At 47.5% G+C, this 20,330-nt stretch overlaps 1 protein-coding gene across 2 annotated transcripts; it reads right to left on the bottom strand.

Annotated features, from left to right (window-relative positions):
- Positions 1–1,790: 1,790 nt before the first annotated feature.
- SLC2A10 (solute carrier family 2 member 10) lies at positions 1,791–19,741 on the bottom strand. Of its 2 annotated transcripts, XM_035124239.2 has the most exons (5): positions 19,276–19,740; positions 7,272–8,651; positions 4,108–4,230; positions 2,676–2,811; positions 1,791–2,294 (listed from the first exon to the last, which is right to left on the bottom strand). In XM_035124239.2, exons 1-5 carry the CDS (start codon positions 19,277–19,279, stop codon positions 2,195–2,197), a joined length of 1,743 nt encoding a protein of 580 aa, XP_034980130.1. In that variant the 5' UTR covers positions 19,280–19,740; the 3' UTR covers positions 1,791–2,194. The 2 variants fall into 2 exon arrangements, with proteins under 2 accessions (XP_034980130.1, XP_034980131.1); XM_035124240.2 differs by lacking the exon at positions 1,791–2,294 and having other exon boundaries at positions 2,672–2,811; positions 19,276–19,741.
- Between the last annotated feature and the right edge of the window lie 589 nt (positions 19,742–20,330).

Below are 20,330 nucleotides of genomic sequence, written 5' to 3'. Positions count from 1 at the left end.
AGGTGATCTTCTTTGATGGTCTACTCAGCTGTATGCTGTAAGATTTACTCAGGGACCTGCATTACACAGAGTTTGTGTCACAAGGTGAACAAGGGCCAGAGCTCCATGTTTGCCTCTCTTATTATGCCATTCCACCCTGGAAGCGGGGGGTGGGGGGTAAGGAACCTTTGGCCCAGTGAATTTGGCCCAAATTCAGGCCTCTCCATTTGACCCTCAGGACCCTCTCCAGGACACAAAAAGTCACATAGGTCACACCTTCCATGAGTGCTTATGCCTGGATGGAATGAGAATGCATCTTGCTTGCCTGGAAGGACCAATAGAGAGATGTGATATGTTTGAAACTTGATTTTTCACATGACTGGTATGTAGCCTACTGTACAATTATTACAAGCAGGGCTTTTTTAAAATAAAAATAAAAAAGCTGGAACTCAGTTGGATACCATTGCCATTATAAGAGAACAAGGGAGGGGTTCATGGCAAGTTGTGGCACCTCTTTTTCTAGAAGCCACATCCACTTTTGCGTCTGGCACCACCAAATACTACTACTACTACTACTACTACTAATAATAATAATAATAATAATTTATTTATACCCCACTCATCTGGCTGGGTTTCCCCAGTCACTCTGGGCAGCTTCCAATAGAATATTAAAATACAATAATCTATTAAACATTAATAGCTTCCCTAAACAGGGCTGCCTTCAGATGTCTTCTAAAAGTCTGGTAGTTGTTTTTCTTTGACATCGGGTGGGAGGGCGTTCCACAGGGCGGGTGCCACTACCGATAAGGCCCTCTGCCTGGTTCCCTGTAACTTGGCTTCTCGCAACAAGGGAACCACCAGAAGGCCCTTGGCGCTGGACCTCAGTGTCCGAGCAGAACGATGGGGGTCTCCTGAGAATGTGGAATGTGCTTATTCAGGCTGAACATTTTTACTTTTCCCTGTCTTAAAGAACCAGGCCTCTTTCTCAGACTTGGATGGGGTGAGCAGCTATCAAGCACCTGCAATTCAATGTGGTCTCAGTCAAAGGACACTCCGTTCCGACCCTATTCAAGTGTTCAGTTCCTGCAGTACTGCACCCATGAAGGGTTTCAGAGAACACACCTGGCTATATTTATTCATTTACTTTATTAATTGCTTCAGGGTGTTTCATGGGAAACAATTTGCTGGGGGGGGGGAATCAACACAACACAAAAACATGCTTTCTAGTCCAAATGCAGAAAAAACCTGAGACAAACAAAAAAATCCACTTGAAGCTGGAAGAGGAAGGTCTTCAACAGGCTCTGCAAAGATGATAAAGACTGCATTTGTCTCATATGTGATGAGAGGAAGCTCCACAAAGAAGGTGCACCACTGTGATAAAGGTTTGGTTCCTACATACTCTGGAATGAAATGGTGTTTGTAGAAAGCCCTTGCCCACAGTGTGTGTGTGTGTGTGTGTGTGTGTGTGTGCACATAGCCAGTATGCACGGCACCAACAACCCCCCATGGCCATCTGAGTATGTGTGTATGAAGGGCTCCCTCTGCAAGGACACAAACCCTGATTGACACCTGGACCTGCTTAATGCCAATCACATGTTTTGCAAGGAGGTGTTCCCAGAACACCTGCTGAATCAAGAAGGGAGGTTTCAGTGGGCATGTTTTTGGGTACAGAGTGCCTGACTAGGGCTTTGCTAGAGGATGAGTAGACATAAGCATGCTTCAACATCAATAACCTTACAAGGTCTTTGCAACAGCTCCCATCTAAATCGTAAATTGTAAAGGCTGGAGAAAAATTTAAATTCTCTCTCTCTCTCTCTCTCTCTTACAAAGGCACTAGAAGTCAAATTGGTGTTAATTTCTATCAAGGCTAAATACAAACCCACATATTTCAGTATAAATGCATCAGTCATTCCACAGTGAGACACAGCAAGAGCCCTGTTATCCCAATTTATGCTTTATTTATCAGTGTTTTTTTTAAAAGTCTTTTCAAACTGCTGGGGGAACATCAGCTATGGTTCCTCCAGGATACCAAGGGATGAACATTTCTAGGTTCTATGCACAACAAAACACGCAAAACAGCAGCCCTGTGCTGTCACCCAAATGAATCGCAGAACCTTCAAGGAATGATCCAGGACCCTTGGCCTTTGGGCAAGTCCTCATAACACTTCCAACAGTGTAGAAAGTTGCACAAGTGGCAACATGCCTGGCTTGTCTCTCAAGAGGCGCTAGGATGGTCCACTCTTTGGTAATGAGCACGCAGTCGGATTTCTCCTCTGTTCCACATTTTTTGCCCAAATGTGCCCCTTTGCAGGAACCTGCAAAACAACGAGAGAGATCAGTGCAGATGCTTCATGTGCGTATCCCCCAGATGTCCCCAGCAACACGATTCCAAAGAGTCTTGCAATGATTGTAAGAGCATAAGGGCCCAATGGCACATTTAGTTCAGCACTTGGGTTTTCAAAATGCTCAACCAGATGCCCACAAGCAGGACCTCGCTGCAACTGGACTCTTCCCACTCATGATGCCCAGCAAATGGGATCCAAACAGCCTCCATCAATGGAGTTAGAACACGGCCATCAAGACTAGAAGCCACAACCACTGATAGCCTAGTCTTGCATACATTTGTCTAAACCAGTGTTGGAATTGACTGCTATTGTGGACCAAGCTGTGCAACAAGCAAACACACCAGGACTTACCGTTTCTTTGAGAACTGCTGGTCTATCTCTTCTAGAGTCTGTCCTTTGGTTTCGGGCACAAAAAGGTAAACAAACAGAACAGCCACTGCTCCCACCAGTCCATAGAGAAGGAACATCCATGATAAGCCTATGGCATCTGCAAGCAGTAGAAAAACACGATTAACATGTGGCAAGACAGAACTTTTGCTTGGATATAATGAAGGGTGGTATATTCTCAGAACAGTGGTGTGCATGGCCTTATTAATATGCAGTTGGGCCAAGACAAAGCACAGTGACATAGGCAGGAATTTGGTCCAGTAGGTAAATAATGTTCACAGCATTCGGCAGGGATTGCCAGTGCAGTGCCTGTGGGCCCAATGGTGTTCCCACGGTGCCCATGAAATCTTTGAGCCCATTCACTGCCCCCTTGGCTGTGCGGCAAAATGGGTAGTTAATTTTAATCTTCCTTGAAAAGTACTTAAGAGCTGAAGCAGGAAGTTCGAAGACTGAAACTCTTTCCCGCTTCCTCTTTCAGCTCTAAGTGCTTCTCAGTGCTCAGATTAACTCCACCAGATCCAACTTTTACCTACGTATCTTGGAAAAGGGAACTGATTGTGTATGCTATGCATTTTCCCTCTTGCTGTCTCTCTGTGTGGGGAGCAATGGGGGAGACAAGTGACCTGGAGGGGTAGTGCCCACAGCATTTGCTCATAAATCCCATGGGCCTACAAAGGTTGGCAACTCTTGGCATAGATGTTTTGGTCATTCAGAATTGCAAGCTGGCTGTAAAGTTAGACAGTCCCTGTCAGATTGGGGTGCTGCTAGGCCACTCGCTGCCACCAAGGCCACTTAGGCCTCAAGCAACAATACTGGATCCAAAAGTACCCTCGAGCTATGTATCTGCTCCTTCCGGGGGAGTGTGACCTCATCCAGAGCAGGCCGCATCCCATCCACCTGGTTCAAAATTCAAGATGGGTTCTCTCGCTTCACAGCAGTTCAGCAGACATAAAGTTGCCATTGTTACAGTGGAACCTCAGAACTCGAACATAATCCGTTCCGGAAGACCATTCGACTTCCAAAACGTTCGAGTTCCAAGGTGCGGCTTCCAATTGGCCGACAGCTAGGTTTTTGCACAGCGGAAGCCGCGTCGGACATTCGTGTTCCGGGGACTGTTCGAAAACTGGGGCACTTACTTCCGGGTTTTCGGTGTTTGGGAGCCAAAATTTTTGAGAATGGAGTCATTCTAGTTCAGAGGTTCTGCTGTATTATTATAGTTTCTTTTATATTTAGCTTCGCTCCCTCCAAGGGGCATATGGTTCTTTCCCTCTAGTAATGTATTCTGGAGAAACTGAGGGTGGAGTTGGCTACAAGCCTAACCACATACCTGTAATCAGCCCTGCTCTGAAGCAAATTGCTGTGGAGAATATCAAACACAAGCAATGGCCATACATACCAATGAGGTCAAGGAATGTGAGACTGATCAGCAGATTGGCAGCCCAGTTGAAACTGTTGCAGAAGGCAAAGGCTCTCCCTCGTATGTTGCAAGGGTAGATCTCACTGAGAACAAGCCACGTCACTGTGGCAGGAGAAAGGAAAGCAGAGGAAGACGGTGAGGACGGAGGGAAACCAAAGAGAAAATGCCAAGCCATGGTTTTGTGAAAATGGAGCAGAGAACTAACTTAGGAAAAGCTTTGGATATAGATATGAAGTTAGGATTTGCTGGGCTGGGTGACAAAGACACACAGAAGATTCAAACGAACCATAATGACGACAATGACTACGTTTAAATGTCACAAGAAACTGTGGTTAAAATTAATTTTGGTCTGAGTTTGGGTTAACATTAACCATGGTTTGTCGGGTTCAGATGATACACTAAACTTGGCTAAGTGAAATCTTAAGTGAAAGCTTCTGATGTCTTCCTCACAGCTCTCCCCCTAGGGAGAGGGGACATCACATAAGGCCAAAGCTCATTGTGGTTCCATTCTCAACATACTAAGCATTAACAGGAGACATATGGTGGTTCCACGCAGTTTGAAAGAGGGATTGTTGCTTTGGGGACATACAGCCAGTGCTTTTTTTTCAAGGGGTACTCAGGGTTACGCAGTACTGGCACCTGTTTTTCATTGTTGTTAAAAAAATGTGGCACTTCCTGGAACAACTTCATGACAAGTACTGGCACCTATTTTTCTAGGGGGGAAAGCACTGAGAAATCCATTTTTAACAAGACAAAGAAAAGTATGTATATACACCACACAAAAGGGAGTCATACTTCTTCCAAACCACTTTCTGACCTTACTAGGCTTCCTGAAGTTTCATATGTCTAAATCAGATTGGTCCACTATTAGGCAAGTTTGTGATTAGTGGGAAAAATAAACAAATCAGTCCGTTAAACAAATGTGGAATTGGAGGACAAAGACGAATTCCAATCCAGTCTCTGGGTTGTACAGTGGTACCTCGGTTTATGAACACAATTGGTTCCGGAAGCCTGTTCATAAACTGAAGCGAACTTTCCCATTGAAAGTAATGGAAAGTGGATTAATCCGTTCCAAACGGGTCCGCGGAGTACTCAACTTGAAGCGTACTTAACCCGAAGCATGGGTGTAATTGGTTCTGGAAGTCTGTTCATAAACTGAAGCGTTCATAAACTGAAGCGAACTTTCCCATTGAAAGTAATGGAAAGTGAATTAATCCGTTCCAGATGGGTCCACGGCGTTCGTAAACTGAAAATTCGTAAACCGAGGTGTTCATAAACCAAGGTTCCACTGTATCTAGTTTTGCCCCTCATGTCTTATATTGGGGCAGGCTACGAAAAAGCATATGGATTGCATAAGCACCTGTAGTAGTAGTAGTAGTAGTAGTAGTAGTAGTAGTAGTAATTCTATTATTTGTACCCTGCCCATCTGACTGGGTTGCCCCAATGTAGTATTTCTAGATCCAAATAATGAAAAACAGCCAATCTCAACTTCCACCTTTCTTGAAATAACTCTTTTATAAACAGTGATAAATGAAAACCATGTCAATTTAGATCCACCTTTTCTAGGGCTGCTAAATGACCAACATGGGTACCAGTTTGTTGAAGATATGGTGAATGTGCTTGGAGCAACCACACAAAATGCATTCAGGTCACCTTGCAAGTTACAGCAGCCTACCACCACTGAAAACTGCCTAAAGCTTTACTTGCAAACGTGTGCATTATAATCAACACGCCTGCCAAACTCTTGCATATGTATTTGGAAGGATTATTTCCAGGTGTTTGCCTAACTAGGTATGTAAATAAGATTCTACCGGAACTGCTACTTCCTGGAACGTCATAGGTAAAGGAAATATTTCAGAAACAAGGGGGAGAAGTCCTAGGTACAACAACCGTTGTAGGAAACAAATGGTCCCATATATCAAATGTAGAGCATGTACTCTGGATGCAGAAGATTCAGAGTTCAATCCCCAGCTGGTCCAGTTGAAAAATATGCCCAAGGTACTCCATGTGAAGCAGGGAATGGCATCTGCCCAAGGTCTAGGAGTAGACAATGCAGGCTAAATGGAACCATGGTCCAAGGGAGCGTCACATGCTCAAAAGGAGCAATGGACATCTCCAATGACCACCCATAGAGGGGCTAGATGTAAGTTCTACTATTCTCCCTGAGCCACTTCTAGTATTTCTCCCTCAAGACTGCAGCAAGCTGCCAGGGGGTAACCTTTTTGTTTAAATTACCTCTTCCTGGACTGCCCTTCATCCTGGGAGTGAGAATGGGAGGACACCACTAAAATTACACACAGCGTGGCGTTTGATTACATTAGTTTCCACCTACAACAGTCTTGTCTTTAACCATTTTCCTGGTTGCCATTGGTACCCAGGGATTTCACACAGGTGAGTGCAGCATGAAATTCCCTCTAAGGGAGCTACTGGGATTCATGAAACAGGGACTGAGCACTCTGCTTTGCCAGGCCAATCGACTTCTATACTAGCCAGAGAGGAACTTAAGCCACTTACTCCACAGCTAGCCAGGAGGCTGACTGAGCTGTCAAAGAAGGGACAAAGTTCTCCACTTCGCCAGCCCAACAGCCAATCAGATTGCAGAGTGCTCTATACCTGCTTCACCTGATCAGCTTCCATGAAGTGCCTCATGAACCAGCTCTAGCCATCTTTGGCATCTTTCAGCTTTACCTATGTGGGTAAATGAAGATGAGGCGTAATGGTTAGAGTCAGCTTAGGTGTTCATTCCCAGTCAAACATTCCCAGCTGGCAAATGTTTTTAAAAGCAGAGGAGGAAGAAGACCTAGTAAGAGTACGGGAGATGGGCAATGGAGTGACGAGGGTAGCAGGGGAGAAGAAAGCAGAAGGAAGAAGGAAAAGCTTCTAGCTTGCAATTTTTTTCTCCCTAGTTTGCTGTTAACTCATAGGAGGGAGTCCTCTTATGAGCAAATATCAGGAGGCAAGTAAAAAAATCAGGGGGTGCTTAGTAACAAGACATTTTTATGGGAGCCTTATATTTTATTTCTACCGTACTCATTCAATTTTGGTGCCCACAGCTGCTTGGCAAAGGCAGAAACACAGTCAGGTCCATGCAGACGGGTGGGCTGAATTAGGTAGGAATGTGAAAGCAGAGGAAATTCACTTACTTGGTCCAAATCCAATTGAGAATGCACTCACAAAAGCCATCAAACTTAGCAGTGTGATCCAGTTTAGAAGTAGGTGCTCCTTGGAAGGAGCATCGCCCAAAGATGAGCTGGTATCTTGTCCCTTTCCTTTATCGGACTGATTGAGAAAATGGGTCTGTCCGGTGTGTGGAGTGTTTGTCATCCTCTCTCCTTTTCTGTCGGTGGCAAGTGTCCTGGCCAAGCCTACAGGCCTCGTGATGGCTGAAGTCGATTCCATTTGCATTTCACTGCCACCAGATGCCAGCAGGGAGTAAGGCACAGCTGGATGGGAGGACAATGACTTTCCAGGGAGATGAGCCGAGCTGAACGAAGTGGCATTTGAACCTGGTAGCGTTTCACAGTCTTTGGCCATCTCTAATGAAACAGAGCAGCTGGTCAGGCCAATAGCAGTCACCGAAAAGGCCATCACTATGCAGCCAGCCATCAGCAGCACTCTTCTGCCAGCCTTATCTGCAAAAGCCATTGCAAAAACAGTCGCAATGACCTTCATCACCCCCAGGCCGATGGAAGCCAGGACAGCAGAGGAATCACTCTGAAAGCCCACCGAGCGGAAGATGGTGGAAGCGTAGCCAAGGATGTTGGGCTGCCCTGTGAACTGCTGAAAGAGCACCAATCCTAGGCCAACCAGAGTTCGGCTTCTCATGTTATCCTTTGAGCGGAAAAGGTCCATGAAAGAATAACTCTTCTCCCTAGGGCCTGGTGGCAGCATTACATCTTCATTCTTTTGCTGCTGAATGAGGCTTTTGCTAGTCTCGCTGTAGCAAACGTTTAACTTCACAGAGTTCTTTGGGAGAAACAGAATGGTGAGGAACTGAATGACTGCCGGGCCAATGGCCAAGCCAAACATGTATCGCCAGCCCTCGGCAGTGTCCGCAAAGATGTAATTCAGTGCATAGGAAAGTAAGATGCCCACGGTGATGCCAGCTTCGTAGAGGGAAACCAGCACCCCTCGTTGATGGGCAGCCACCATTTCCGAGACATATATGCAGCACGCCATAGAGGACAAAGAGATGGCGAAGCCTACGGTCATGCGTCCGCACACCAGCCAAACAAGCGACCCGGAGAGCGTAAGGATGAGACTGCCACACAACAGAAGGGCATTGCTGACCAGTATTGCTTTGCGTCTTCCCTGGTGGTCAATGAAGATCCCGCCAACCAGAGAAGCCAAGAGAGCTCCAATGAGCAAGGAACTCACAAGGACTTCCTGTTCGAAACAGCTAAGATGGAACTCCACTTGTAGCTGCAGCAAGGCCCCTGAGATAATTCCAAGTTCATAACCAAAAATCAGCCCACCAAGGAGTGAGACAGTTGAGGATAACAGGAGAACCAGCAGTGCATGTCCTGCAAAGATAGAAGAGCACTCATGAGGTTTTACGGCATTTCTCATCCACCTTTACAGGAAATAGGAATCTCTCTCTCTTTTAAGATCTGCATGTGCAAACAAATGTGCGGACCTGTTCCTTAAGCAAACAATATGCTAAAGCCTAGCAATATATAGCTTCAGTGACTCTCTGCACAAATAAAATTAGTATCTCAAGCACTTTATGAGCGTGTGCCCTGTTCTTTTAGCAAACAAGATGCTATCTTCCTTAATAACTCAACAGAGTGATTGTTTAGTCACAGTTAGTCCGTTTGAACTTGTAATCTGTAACTAGCAGCATGCTTTGCTGACCCGTGGAAGGATATTTTTTCTGTTTTTAAAATTAGCACAGCACCAATAAAGCCATCACATTAAAAATGGAATATTGGTCCAATTGTTTTTCATAAAAGTAAACATGGGATTCCCAGGCATCAATCCACACCAGTCCCATTGTTTCCAATCAAGTCGTAGTAAACTTTAGCTGGATTGGGACCAGCTAAGAAAATGAAACTGAATATTGAACTTCAACACACAGTAATTGTATTACTAATTTAACACAAATCTAATTTGGCTAACTAACCCAGACAGAAGCATCCTTGCCAAAGCAGGTGCAGGAGGCAGGAATCTCTTAATAGGGAAAAATTCAGTACACATCAGAGGTAGCATAGACAGGTAAAGGTAAAGGGACCCCTGACCATTAGGTCCAGTCGTGACCGACTCTGGGGTTGCGCACTCATCTCGCATTATTGGCCGAGGGAGCCGGCGTATAGGTTCCAGGTCATGTGGCCAGCATGACAAAGCCACTCCTGGCAAACGAGAGCAGCACATGGAAACGCCGTTTACCTTCCCGCTGTAGCGGTTCCTATTTATCTACTTGCACTTTGATGTGCTTTCGAACTGCTAGGTTGGCAGGAGCTGGGACCAAGCAACGGGAGCTCACCCCGTCACAGGGATTCGAACCGCCAACCTTCTGATCAGCAAGCCCTAGGCTCAGTGGTTTAACCACAGCGCCACCTGGGTCCCTACAATAGACAGATTTAGCTGTAAATCAGGAAGTCCAGATTCAAACATTTTCTCTACCACTGATTGGTCTAAGCTGAGCTCCCTCCTTTCAGCCCACATATGAAATGTTGACTTCCTCGCATGGTTATTGTAGGAGTTGCAGAGATTAACTTACACAAAGTGCTATGTAAATGCAATGTCATTATCTAAAGCACTACAGAAATGCTAAGCATTAGCATTCCTAAATACTATTATTAGCACCAACAAGCTTTTAAAATAATAAGACTACGGGTGTCACATATTAGGAACATCTTGTCTGAAAAGCCCCCGCCATACAGTGAACAGCCTTTCCCTCTTTCCTAAAAGCCTGAATTCATAAAATGAGTGATGTGCGGAAGCCACCTTGGGCTTGCTGTCTGTGGATTCTGCCTCCATGTAGCAAACTGTGGGTGTTCAGCAGCTCACCGCATGGACTGGGAGAAAATCCCTAGAACACACAGCGAGACACCCAATGAATGTTTAACATGTGGCAATGTGGCTGCGCAGGGAGACATTTTGAAGTCATCTCCGTGTGGCAAGTGTTTCTGACTCACCCAAATGACTCTCCGAGCCATGGAGTCTTTCTCTTCTTCCCTGCCACAAACTTGCACAGTACTTAAGAAATGCTGGGAATAACATGAGACTATTTTTGCAAATGCAAAACCTTCTGGGTGACAGTGATGAAGGGCAGACCAGCCAGTCCTATTCCCCTGTAGGGTGTTTCAGTTCTGCTGCCTCACTTTCAGCTGTCAACAGCTTGCCAGCCAGGAGAGTCCTAAATATGTCTTCATGGGTATGTGTTACCATTACAGCTTTCAGTACTGTACACAGAACAGCAAACATCTGTGTCACTTCCTCCTACCTGCTAGGAATTGTTTTCAGGTAAACAAAATGACTGGTGCTTTGTCTAATACATGGGTAGGCAAACGTAAGGCCCGGGGGCCGGATCCGGCCCATTCATCTTCTAAATCCGGCACAAGGACGGTCTGGGAATCAGCGTGTTTTTACATGAGTAGAATGTGTCCTTTTATTTAAAATGCATCTCTGGGTTATTTGTGGGGCATAGGAATTCATTCATCCCCCCCCCCAAAAAAATATAGTTCAGCCCCCCCCCCCAAGGTCTGAGGGACAGTGAACCAGCCCCCTGCTGAAAAAATTTACCATGTTTTCTCTCATGGCACTTTGCCATGTTTTCTCTCCTGCATCAACTCATCTCATTGCCAGGCTTTGTTCCAGCACACAGTGTCAATTCTATGATCCCATGTCTAATCCTGCCCAAATGCACAGGAGCCTCATTAATGGCTACGTTTCATTAGGGACATTTCAAAACGTTTTCCCTGACGAAAAGACAAGAGTCCTGCTCACCACAGGCCTCTGTTTGGAGAAGGGCTATAGCCAGCGGCACACAGTAGGTTTTTTTTTGTATGGGAACAGTGAGGGCCGTTGCTTGCGAAGGGGGCAATGGGGATGGGGAGGGGCTGACATTGCGAGCATGAGCATCATGGCTCCCTCCCTAAGCTGGGCAAAAGCTTCCTGGGCTTTGGAAAGGAGGTACCAGGTCTTATTACTTCAATACTCTAATTTATCAGGAACATTTAGGGGACTAGCCTAGTCCCACTAGTCCACTGACCACAAGCCACTGGCTGTAGCATCTGATTGGCATGCAGAAGGTCCCAGGCAGAGCTGGCAAAGACTCTTGAGCTTGCTGATCGGAAGGTCACCGGTTCGAATCCCCACGACAGAGTGAGCTCCCGTTGTTCTGGCCCAGCTCCTGCCAACCTAGCAGTTTAAAAGCACGCCAGCATGGTCTTACGACAGCATGCAGAATGCACCCCTATACCACACTATATATATATAGCAGCAGCTTATGTCAAGGTGGGCTACACTGCCAACCGTTACCTGCGCCATTAAAAGAGATTATTACTGCACCATCACTGATGACACTATAATGGCTGAAGCACTTTTGGCACATTGCTCCAACCAAGTAATTGCCAGCGTTATGTGGACCGCTGTGCACTTTTGAGACAGCAGGTATACCACAGTACCTGGTGCCAGCTCTTTTGTTTGTTGAGCTACTACTCTTGAGCAGTAATCCAACAGTGTCAGTCTGCTGGTGTCCTCTAACCCTCTGGAGCAGATGGGGGCATTCAGGAGAACGCAGAACAAAGGGTGAATCACCAAATATTGCCTCCTTCTCCTATTCCATGGTAGGATTCCTTTCTTCAGCAGATGCACACCATCAGATACCACTCTTTGAAAGAAGCTACAATTTCAGTGCAACATCTCAGCTGTTCGTTGGTTCCGAAGTTGCCACATGAGAAAAGTGGTGAGTGGACCAGTAACCTATATTTTAAACCTTTGAAGGTAGAATCTGTGAAACGAAGCTTTTTCTCTTTTTTTGCACAACACTTAAAAGTTATGTTGTTTACCTATTTGCTGATAAGTTTGTCCCATGGAACCCAGAAGGGTTCTGGTACACTGGACGGCAGGCTTACTCTCTGACGGAATGGGTTTGGGTGTTCTGAAGGAACCAGGGGTGCTCCTACCGGTAGATCAGGGGTCAGCAAACTTTTTCAGCAGGGCGCCGGTCCACTGTCCCTCAGACCTTGTGGGCGACCGGACTATAGTTTGAAGGGGGGGGAATGGAACGAATTCCTATGGCCCACAAATAACCCAGAGATGCATTTTAAATAAGCACACATTCTACTCATGTAAAAACACGCTGATTCCGGACTGTCTGCGGGCTGGATTTAGACGACGATTAGGCTGGATCCAGCCCCCGGGCCTTAGTTTGCCTACCCATGTCCTAGCTCCATCTTTGTCACTTGAGACACAGGTAGTCGTAGTGGCTAGGACTGCCTTTTACCAGCTTCAGTTGGAAAGACAGCTATGTACATTCCTGGGCCAAGGTAGCTTGTCCACTGTGATCTTGGCATTGGTAATCTCAAACCTGGATTACTGCAACACATTCCATGTTGGGCTTCTCTTGGGCTTAACCTGCAATCTGCAGCTGGGGTGGAATGTTGCAGCTAGATTGCTGCCTGGAATACCCTGTGGACACCATAGAAGATCTCTGCTAAAAGAGCTGCACAGGCTGCCAATATGTTACTGGGGCAGTTCAATGTTCTGCATTTAGTATTTAAAAACCTAAACAATTTAGGACTAGCCCGGGATAACTAAGTGACTGCCTCATCCTCCTCAGAAGAGGCATTGCTGAGAATATCATATGCCACATACCAGGTGCACTAGAAAGTAGGCTTTTAGTGTTGCAGTTCCAGCCCTCTGGAGTTAATCACCAGGTGAAATCAAACAGGTGCCCAGTGTGATGGTGTTTAGGTGTCTACTGTAGACATATTTGTTTAGGAAGGCTTTCCCTGACGTGTGACTCTGTCATTCATCTGATGAAATTGCTTCATTGGTTTCAGAGTGTTTGTGGATGGTTTTATTGTTTCAGAGCTTGTCTGAGTATCTTTACAGTTCTTAGAGCTTGTGTTTCATTCTGTGTTCACTCTTTCAATGGCTTTAGGCCAGGGGTGTCAAACTCAAATTCATCGGGGGCCGCATCAGCAGTTTGGTCACCCTCAAAGGGCCGGTTGTATCTGTAGGACTATGTGTCCACTCTTTATTATCATAAATTATTGTCACTGCATTCAATTATTACTGTTTTTTTGTAATAATGTAAGTAATAACTAGCTCTGAAAGCAGAAACATAGTCAGAATAATGGCAAGTAGATATTCAAATGTACAATTATTGTACAATTTATTGAAAAATGATTTTTGGTAACTGCACTGGGTGGTGGAGGCTCGCTAGGGTTTCATGCAGGAGCTTTGCAGAGCTACTGGTACCTGGAGATGCTGGGGTCCTTCTGCATGCAGGACAGATGTTCTGCCAGTAAGCCACCACCCTTCACCAAAGGGACTGGCTGAGGTTGACTCACTGGAGCTGCTCTCCTGGTTCCAGGGTTTAAGGGCCAGAAGTATAAAGCAGCATCCTATGTTTCTGAGGAGAGGGAGAGGGAGGGGAGGGAAGGGGAGAGGAGGGGAGGGAGGGAGGAAGGAAGGAAGAAAAGAGGGAGTGGGAGGGAAAGAGGAAGGAAGGAAAGAGGGGAGAGAAAGAAGAGTAGGAAAAGGAAGGGAATAAAGAAGGAAAGAAAAAGAAAGAGGGAGAAAAGACGGAAAGGGAGAAAGAAGGAAGGAAGTAGAGAGGGAAAGAAAGAATAAGAATGAGGGAGAGGAAGAAAGATGGGAAGGATGGAAGGAAGGAAGGAAGGAAGGAAGGAAGGAAGGAAGGAAGGAAGGAAGGAAGGAAGGAAGGAAGTGGGAGGGAGAGAGGAAGGAAGGAAAGAGGGGAGAGAAAGAAGAGTAGGAAAGAAGGAAGGGAATAAAGAAGGAAAGAAAAAGAAAGAGGGAGAGAAGACGGAAAGGGAGAAAGAAGGAAGTAGAGAGGGAAAGAAAGAATAAGAATGAGGGAGAGGAAGAAAGATGGGAAGGAAGGAAGGAAGGAAGGAAGGAAGGAAGGAAGGAAGGAAGGAAGGAAGGAAGGAAGGAAGGAAGGAAGAAAAGAGGGAGCAGGAGGGAGAGAGGAAGGAAAGAGGGGAGAGAAAGAAGAGTAGGAAAGAAGGAAGGGAATAAAGGAGGAAAGAAAAAAAGAAGGAAAGAAAAAGAAAGACGGAGAGAAGACAGAGATAAAGAAGGAAGGAAGGAGAGGGAAAGAAAGAATAAGAACGAGAGAGAGGAAGAAAGAAAGGGAAGGGGGGGTCGCCGCCTTGATTCAGCGGCAGAAAAGAGCGCGAAGGGACCCAGGGGCAAAAAGTATTTCCCGTGCAGCATGAGGCAGCGGGTGTCCGTCTTAGCAGACTGCGTAAAGCCTCAGAGTTGCACGTCCATGAGGCTGAGCCGCTGCTGAGCTCACGTTCATGAGGCTGAGCCACAGCAGGAGGAGGAGGAGGTGAGGCAAGAGGAGGAGGAGGCGGTTTGTCGGTCGGTGCCCGGCAGCACCATACGGAGTGCCGAGCCTCTGGGACGCAGCAGTGCTCTGTAGCACTTTGAATCCTCCTCCTCCTCCATGCGGCGCTGCTGGGTGCTTTGTCTGTGCTTCAGCAGCAGCAGCAGCCGTTTCCAGGCGCCGAGCCGTGGCAGGAGGAGGAGGATTCAAAGTGCTACAGAGCACTGCTGCGTCGCAGATGCTCGGGACTCTCCGTGCGGCGCTGCTGGGCGCTGACCTGGCAAGCTGCCTCTTCCTTCTCCTGCTGTGGCTTGGGGCGCTCCACGCAGCGCTGCTCCGGCCGCCTTTCTACCCCCCCCAGGCCCCAGCTGTTTGTCGGCGCTTTGTCAGTGCGGCACTTCAGCAGCAAGGTCCTGCTGCTGGGTCCCGCTGGCTGGGGCGCTCGGCGGGCCACATGACAAGGTCTGGCGGGCCGGATTTGGCCCCCGGGCCTTGAGTTTGACACCCGTGCTTTAGGCTGTGAAGTTTTTTTAAAAAATCTCTTTAAGAACAATAATACCCTTTCTCTTCAATATGCTGTCCAAAAGAGTGCAAACATTTTGGAAATAATATTGAAAACATTTCTCATGGTGGAACAATATTTACAGTCTTGAATACATTTGGCACAGTCTGTTATCTCATGTTATTTTGTTGTTAAATAAGCAGATTTTCATTTATGAAGCCATGTTTAGTGCCTTACCTCTATTTGTTATTCCCCTCCTGACATAACGCTGCAAAAATTCTGCCATCTGTACAGCTGCCTATGCTGCCGCAAACATTTCTTGTCTATAGGTAGCCAATTAGAAGCAATATTCATTGAGGGAGAGTAAAAGAGCTTTGCAGAAAACTGGGACGGTTCATTAGTTCCTACCTGCAAACTGTATTAGGCACATATGGCGCTGCTGCAAATGCCGTGACTGATTCAATTAGATCCTCCTCTAATTCCCATTGCTTTCCTGGCTGCTAATGTTTGGTGAGCTTTGATTAACATGCAGCCTGTTACTCACAAGTCAGTCACTGTATTAAGAGGAAAGTGGGAGAAAGAGAAATTGGGGAGATAATTGGCAAAGCTATAGTGATGATCCCCATGAAGTCTGCGGCAGGAGTCCATAAAAACGTCAGGATCAAACCAAAGTCCTATCCAGGGGCCAGGCAGATGCCTATGGGTAAGCCCACAAACAGTGGCGGACTTTGGCCTTTAAAATTTCAGTGGTGCCCTGTGTGACGCCAAAATCCGGCACCCCCTGCTTCTCACCTTCTGTTGTTCGTCATTGTTGCAGCACCCCCTACAACGCCCTCTTGACTCAGCGCCCAGTGCTGGTGCCAGGAGCAAGCCAGCAGCAAATCACATGGAGCAGGTGAAGTTAATTCTTTATTAGAAAAACAGGATCGGCTCAGGAGTGTCAGGCCAAATGAATGCAGTAGGTCTTGCCCCTATGAGGCAGTTGTGGAGACTGAGGGTCCCCACTTTCCCATAACTGCTGAAGTCTCCTCCTCTCCCATGTCGTTCCCAAGCAATCTGAGACTGCGTCTGCGTGTCTGCCTTTGCTCCTCCCACTTCATGTCTCTTCTGGTTCTGGGAGATGGGGGGGGGGGGTAAAAGCTTGTTGCAGCAGAAGTGTCACGGTCCGGTCGGCGGGCGTCAGGACCAGAGGCAAGATGGTGGTGAAGAAGCAGGGTCGAAGGCAGAGGTGAAGGTCCACGGGGCACGAAGCAAGGCGAAGGCAAAGCGAGGGTCCAGGAACAAGAAACAAGGTGAAGGTCCACGGGGCAAGAGCAAGGCGAAGGCGAAGCAAGGGTCCAAGGAGCAAGGAGCAAGGTGAAGGATCCAGGAACAAGAAGCAAGGCGAAGGTCCATGGGGCAGGAGCAAGGCGAAGGCGAGGCAGGGGTCCAAGAAGCACGGCAGCAACAAGGCAAGGGTCCAAGGAACAGGAGGCCAGATGCAACCAGGCAAGGATAGCGTTGCTGTGGCAAAGAGCTGAAGGGAAATGCTGGGCTTTTATCCCTCCCAGCTCCTGCCACCAGGTGCAGTGAGATCTCAAGTGGCCTCACCTGGGTGATTACTCCTTGCTTCTCCAGCACAAGCTGAGGACTTCACCTGTGTGGCCACGCCTTGCTTCTCCAGCACAAGTTGAGGCATGCCCCAGTCCTGCAAAGCACTACAGGCCCCAGAGCCTGACTCCTGCCCATACTCCTGACAAGAAGGCTGAGATACTTGTGCTTCTTCACCAACCTGGCTCCTCTCTGCCTCTTAGTTTCCTTCCTCTCTTGCTTCTGGACTTCCCTTTGACACAGACTTTTCCTGCTCACTGAGCCCTGTTGCCTCTTCAGCTTCTGACCCCTACACCTCCTCTTCCCAGTCTTCTCCCTCTGACCACACACTGTTGTCCCACCACCAACCCCCTGGCTCTGAGAATTCTTTCCTTGGTGGTTCCCCAGCTGGTTCCATGACAGTGGGCAAACCAGCTGTGCTTCCCTAAACCTGCCTCTGCGGTAGGGTGCTGGCCTTGCTTTTCCTGGACTATAAACAGGCACATGCTTGTTTCAGAAGTTTCCATCTATTTTGGCATTTCAGAGTTGTTCTAAGGTAGTGATGGCCAAACTCGGCCCTCCAGCTGTTTTGGGACTACAATTCCCATCATCCCTGATCCTGTTGACTAGGGATGGTGGGAGCTGTAGTCCAAAACCAGCTGGAGAGCCGAGTTTGGCAATCACTGTTCTAAGGACTACTGAGATTTACAGCCAACCTACCCATAAAGCTTGGAGCGAGTGGCATGCACTTTCTCCCTCCCTGCAGAACAGAATGAAATGTTCAGAATAAAATCTCCACACAATTTCTTGATTTAGCTCTAACCTCCTAAGTCCAACCCCAATATTGCAATCCTTCTGAAATGATGTAACCCTATGCACAATCCTATTACTAAAGTATGGCAGAACAAACCAAACTCCCTTTATGCTGGGCTTGGGGTGTATGTGTGGATTGGGCAGAAGTACATCCATCCAACAGCTCTACTGACCTATGTTAGCTTTCCACATCACTGCTAGCAAGCAGCTCCTCCTCCTTCCTGCTTACGGAATGTGTGAGTGGGTGGATGTGCTGCATAAGGTAGGATCCTTATTGCTGGCAGACAGCAAAAAAAAGTCTTGAAAAAGCTGTCCTGGGATTCATTGACCCTTTAATAGCATCGGGGGGTCCAGGTAGGTGCAGCGATCTGCCTCCTCAGACCCGGCCACCAACAGCCCCCTAAGTCCCATTGAATTTTGTGAGCCTTACTTCTGAATAAACATGTTTAGGATTGCACCGTAAATTGGGAGTGAAGTATGTAACGTGCTTTGAATATTTCCTCTCCCCACTTCCCCTGAAAACAGGTGTGGATACAGCTGGGTTTTGTTTTGGGTTTTTTTCCCACTTGAAATGCAGAATGCTGTCCTGAACATGCACACCCATCTCTTTCCACCCTTCCAGTCTTCCAGAAAGACATCGCATGCCATTTTGAATTTTCCTCCCGCTATAAAAAGTAGTCATAGAGAGGGGATTCAAACTGATGTACAAACTTGAAATAAAGAATGGCGCCATCAGTGCATGCACCAGAATTCATTCTGGTTTCAATGTTCCAAGGTGTTGTTGGGATCCGCCTGTCTCAAGAGACAATGGAGTGCACTTCCAGGAGTCAAACCACAACACCAAAGCGCCTCCCCAGAGTAAATCCTTGGCTGCCCAGATAACAAGACCTGCTGATGTGGTCCAAAGGAAAGCAGAGCAATACAGTTTGACACCAACTTGGCTGCAGGATTTGCCAGAAGGAGGCAGGCAAGGCACTATTCAACCTTCTTAGGGACTCCATTGCTAAACCAACATGCAAACTGAATGCTAAGTACAACAGAGGCCTCACTTGGCTTGGGCAAGTATCAGAGTTGTTTAATTCTGCAAAGAATGTACCATTAAATTGGCTTTCTCCTGCTTGTTCATATTTACTTGGAAGTAAATGACCTTCAGCAGGACATCTTTTCAAGTAAAAATGTTCAGGACTGCAAGCTTACTCAGAGGTTCTTCTGAATTTAACAGGGCACACTCCCAAATAAATATACTGTACATAGGTCAAACAGCTCTACTTACTCTGAAAACCCACGACTTTCAGAGCAAAGGACTACAGCCTAACTAGGAAAACTATGTCTGCTTTTTCTTTGAGCTGTGGAATTCTTGGCTACTTTCTAGCCCCTTTCACCCCTAAACCTGAAAGTCGAAGGAGGAGCACCGTTATTATTATTATTCAATCCTCTGCTTAGAGCATCTTTCTTTAAAGCGTTCTTGCAAACCCACTTACATACACATTGTATAGAGAGTATTAATCCACCAGGGGGGTGGAGTCGGGAGAAGATAGAACGGAAAATGAGAAGATGCTTAAGGGAGACAGCTAACTGCTAGGCCTGTTATATATCTATATTAAATTAAGCGTTCGAGTGGGAAAAGTTTGCTGTGTTCCCCCCTCCTCCATCCACGAAGCATGCTAGGAAAAAACAAAACAGTCTCCTTTGCCCTCTACTGTGTGTCCCCTTGCAGGGAGGATCCTGCACTTACCCATGGCGATGGGAGAGAGTTCAGCTCGAAAGTTTGCTTCCCGGCCTGACCAAGCAGGCGAAAAAGAAATCCCGGAGCGAAGCCCGGAGACGCGCAGCAGTTTAGCGCTTCGCTGCAGTCGGTCGCAGCCTGGAAAGGAGGCGCATTCCGCGTTCCGGCGCCAGAGGCTCCTCCGCCGGCGAGGCGGCTCTGTCGCGCTTGCAAGGAGTTGCCGGATCGGGAGCTGGCGGGTCGGACACCGGGGCAGCGACGGAAATGCCGCCCGCCGAAAAATCGCAGCTCCGGGAAGAGGGGAAGATGCAGGATCGGATCATCGGGGCTGAAGAAGCTGAAGTTCCCCTACGGGGTCTCCGGGACTCCGAAGTTTTGTTTCCCTCTCCCTCCCCCCACCCCGCACCTCGCTTCGCTAGTGGACGGGGCCGAACAGCGCCACGTTGCTCCAGCCCTGCCCACTGCAGCCGGGAGGGGAAACCTCTCGAGCAAACGGGGGTTTGTCCTGCAAGTGGCGAGGCTCGTCGGGGAAGGAAGCGCTCCCTCTGCCCTGTTGCTCCAGGGTCCGCCTGCAAAGAGCTTCGTCCTCTCCCACTCTCACGGCTCTTTCACGCCTAAGGAGTTTTGCATACATGTGTGAATGGGCCAAACGCATGTTAGGTTTTCAGAGAAAGCCGGTCCTTGCAGGAGTGGGAAATGCGCCATTGTGGCTTATGATGTTGCCTTACACTACTGGTGTCGTGGCTGGGGGAACCAGCTGGGGAACCAGCTAGAGAAGGAAGTGGTGGTGAGACAAGGGAGAAAACAGAGGTGTCGGAAACTGAAGAGGTAACAGGGGGTGGGGGTGGGGAGAATCTGTGAGGCAGAGATGAGTCCTGCTGATCAAGAGTCATTGATGTCTCCCCCTCCTACTGCAACAAGCTTCCCTTCCCCTTGCACTCCCATAACCAGAAGAGGCATGCAAAGTGCAGAGTAGAGGTTGGCTTCATGCAGACAGAGTCTCAGGTTGCTTGGGAAAAGCACTGGAAAGGAGGGGACTTAAGACAGCTGTGGGGAGGTGGGGA

The sequence above is a fragment of the Zootoca vivipara genome, chromosome 7, assembly GCF_963506605.1.
Source record: "Zootoca vivipara chromosome 7, rZooViv1.1, whole genome shotgun sequence".
Taxonomy (NCBI): Eukaryota; Metazoa; Chordata; class Lepidosauria; order Squamata; family Lacertidae; genus Zootoca; species Zootoca vivipara.
Note: the sequence above shows the minus strand (reverse complement) of the source record. Positions and strands in the feature narration are given on the sequence as shown.